At 38.8% G+C, this 2500-nt stretch overlaps 1 protein-coding gene and 1 long non-coding RNA gene across 5 annotated transcripts in view; one reads left to right on the forward strand and one right to left on the reverse strand.

Moving 5' to 3' along the window:
* Positions 1-2500, reverse strand: part of LOC124953697 — a 241591-nt gene that overhangs the window by 92663 nt on the left and 146428 nt on the right. The window lies entirely within an intron of this gene.
* LOC124953692 (GATA-binding factor C-like) overlaps positions 1-2500 on the forward strand; it is a 52237-nt gene that overhangs the window by 13615 nt on the left and 36122 nt on the right. For both annotated transcript variants that reach the window (XM_047505458.1, XM_047505457.1), the window contains exon 3: positions 34-179. In XM_047505458.1, coding sequence (XP_047361414.1) covers positions 34-179 — 146 coding nt within the window. The remainder of the gene's footprint in view (positions 1-33; positions 180-2500) is intronic.

Raw genomic sequence — 2500 nt, forward strand, 5'->3', positions numbered from 1 at the left:
GGGATGAAAATGAACGCGTGCGCGCATACGTAGAGGGTCGTGAGTGCGTTAATTGCGGTGCGACTTCGACGCCTCTGTGGAGACGAGATGGTACCGGACATTACCTCTGCAATGCTTGTGGACTTTACTACAAGATGAACGGCCAGAATCGACCGCTCATCAAACCCAAGCGCCGCCTTGTAAGTACCTAAGCTTTCTTACTTTTTCATCATTATTTCTTTTTTTCTTGTTATTCCTGTTTGTATTTTTTTACGACTATATATATATATTTTTTTTTTTCTTTTCTTATGAAATATCGCGACGAATTTTCTCAATCTAATCTAACATGTTTGAGATCCGTGTCGTTTTTGAACATGGCAAGAACGTTCGAGCGAAATTTATTAAAATTTAATTGAATATTTTTCTTACATTTGGCGCACAGAAAGAGAAAGAGAAAGAGAGAGAGAGAGAGAGAGAGAGAGAGAGAGAAACTAAACCAAACTACTATTAGTAGACATATAAATACTAACTACATAGTACTACTGGTTCGCACTTTAAGCGATCACCGATGCGTTTCATAAGAACGACCATTCTACACCCGTCGAACGTTCCATATTCGTAAAGGCGAGTCCTTGAAACCTTTCCTTCGTGCACTCCACGCTCGGACATACTTAATTAACGCTAGCGTTGGACAAACTTGAGTTTCTATCTCTCACTCTCTTTCTTTCTCTTTCTCAGTCTAGTCGTATACCGATGTAGTCATCAGAATGCAAGATAAGACAAGGCCAAGTTAATTTCCTGTATACAACGATTATAATATCGTGCCGTCCTCTCTCTCTCTCTCTCTCTCTCTTTCTCTCTCTCGACGATTAGCAAATATCGCGCGGCATTTTTGAGAATGAATACTTACCATCCGTCTTCTTCCCGGTCTTCGCTATTAAATTAACGAAGCAATTAGCGAAAGGAAACATCGACGATGTATTCTTTCAATTACACGCTGTTTCTTCTTGCCGTTTACGCGAGGGGAAGAAACCTACTTTTACGTCGTGTACTACGTTTGTATTCTTTCCATTTATTTACATAAGCTTACAAAAGGAGAGGGAAGGAGAGGAAGGAGGAATTAAGGGGAGGGAACGGGGGAGAGGGGAGGAAAGCACCGGGCCTTCTTCATATTCGTAAACGTACAATTAAATTAATCGTACATCAAATTTTAATTAACAATCATATTTATTAATAGCCCAAGTAATTATTTAGTCTATTTAATATTTATTGATAATATCAATTCAATGGAGATTGATATTCCAGTTTGAACACGATGTATTAAAGTTAAAAAAAAAAAAGAAAAAAAGAAAAAAGAAAGAAAGAAAAGAACGAAGGGAATTAGAGTAGGCGTTAGAACGTGAATATATTCCGATCGATAGTCTAGAGGCTACCCCGAAGCTCGAGGAGAGACCAAAAGGTTTCGTGCCCTATCGGTTCTTACTTACGATTCCCGCGAATTCGATCTATTTTTGGCGATTAGACTGGCACCTTCCGTAAAATGGAATAACGGAAACATGATACCACCACCAGCAACAGCAGCCCTTACTTACAATCTTCCCTTCGTCCCTCTAACTATGTGATACGTGGTTTGAAAATATCGTGACTCCTTCGAGGAGACTTCGTCACGGAAGGACGCTCAAATTCACTCCTTTCTTTATAGTTTGAGTTTTTTTTACCCTAACCCCCCCCCCCTCCTTTCTTTTTTTCTTTGCCTTTCATTCTAATCAACATTTTTCTCTTCCTTTCTTTCTTTCTTTCTTTCTTTCTTTTTTTCTTTCTTTCGTGTTTGTTAGAAATGTAAAGAACAATCCCATTTGTAATGTTAGAAGATATATATCCCATTCTCTGGGCTGTTGTTGGTCGGCATTGTTGTAATGTTTTTATGATTAAAAGAGGAACGATCAGAATCGGATTCACTTGCTTTAGTAGACGAGAATGAAAATAAGGCGTTCTCATCGAGCGATTCCTTTTCCATCTGGCCGCGTCGCATTCTGACGTTTCACTATCGCTTTCGGTCGACAGCGCGAAACTTTCTCTTGAGCGAAATAGACGCATCGCGATCTTGATCAAATGCGCTTGAAGATGAATCGAAAATATATCTTTCTTTCTTTCTTTCTTTCTTTCTTTTCTTTTCTTTTCTTTTTTTTTCCTTCGTCTCCTTTCGCTAATTCCCTATCAGCATATAAATATAAATAAATGTTCGTCGTTAATTGGTATAATATAACGGCGAGTACACGCGATGTAAATTCATTTTCGCCGTCTGTGAAAAAAGAATAAAAAGAAGGAGAAAAAAAAAAAAGAGGTTTTTATCGTCTAGTCGCACGCGTTTACCAGATAAGTATTAGATATTCTACACACTGTATGTATTATACATCGCGAATCTTATACCGCGATATTACGCCGAGGGAAAAGCGTGCGTCCATTGCTTTTGCTCGTTTCTTTTGCCCAGACGAAGGTTCGTCGAACGATAATTGACGGC

Source organism: Vespa velutina, chromosome 13 (assembly GCF_912470025.1).
Source record: "Vespa velutina chromosome 13, iVesVel2.1, whole genome shotgun sequence".
Taxonomy (NCBI): Eukaryota; Metazoa; Arthropoda; class Insecta; order Hymenoptera; family Vespidae; genus Vespa; species Vespa velutina.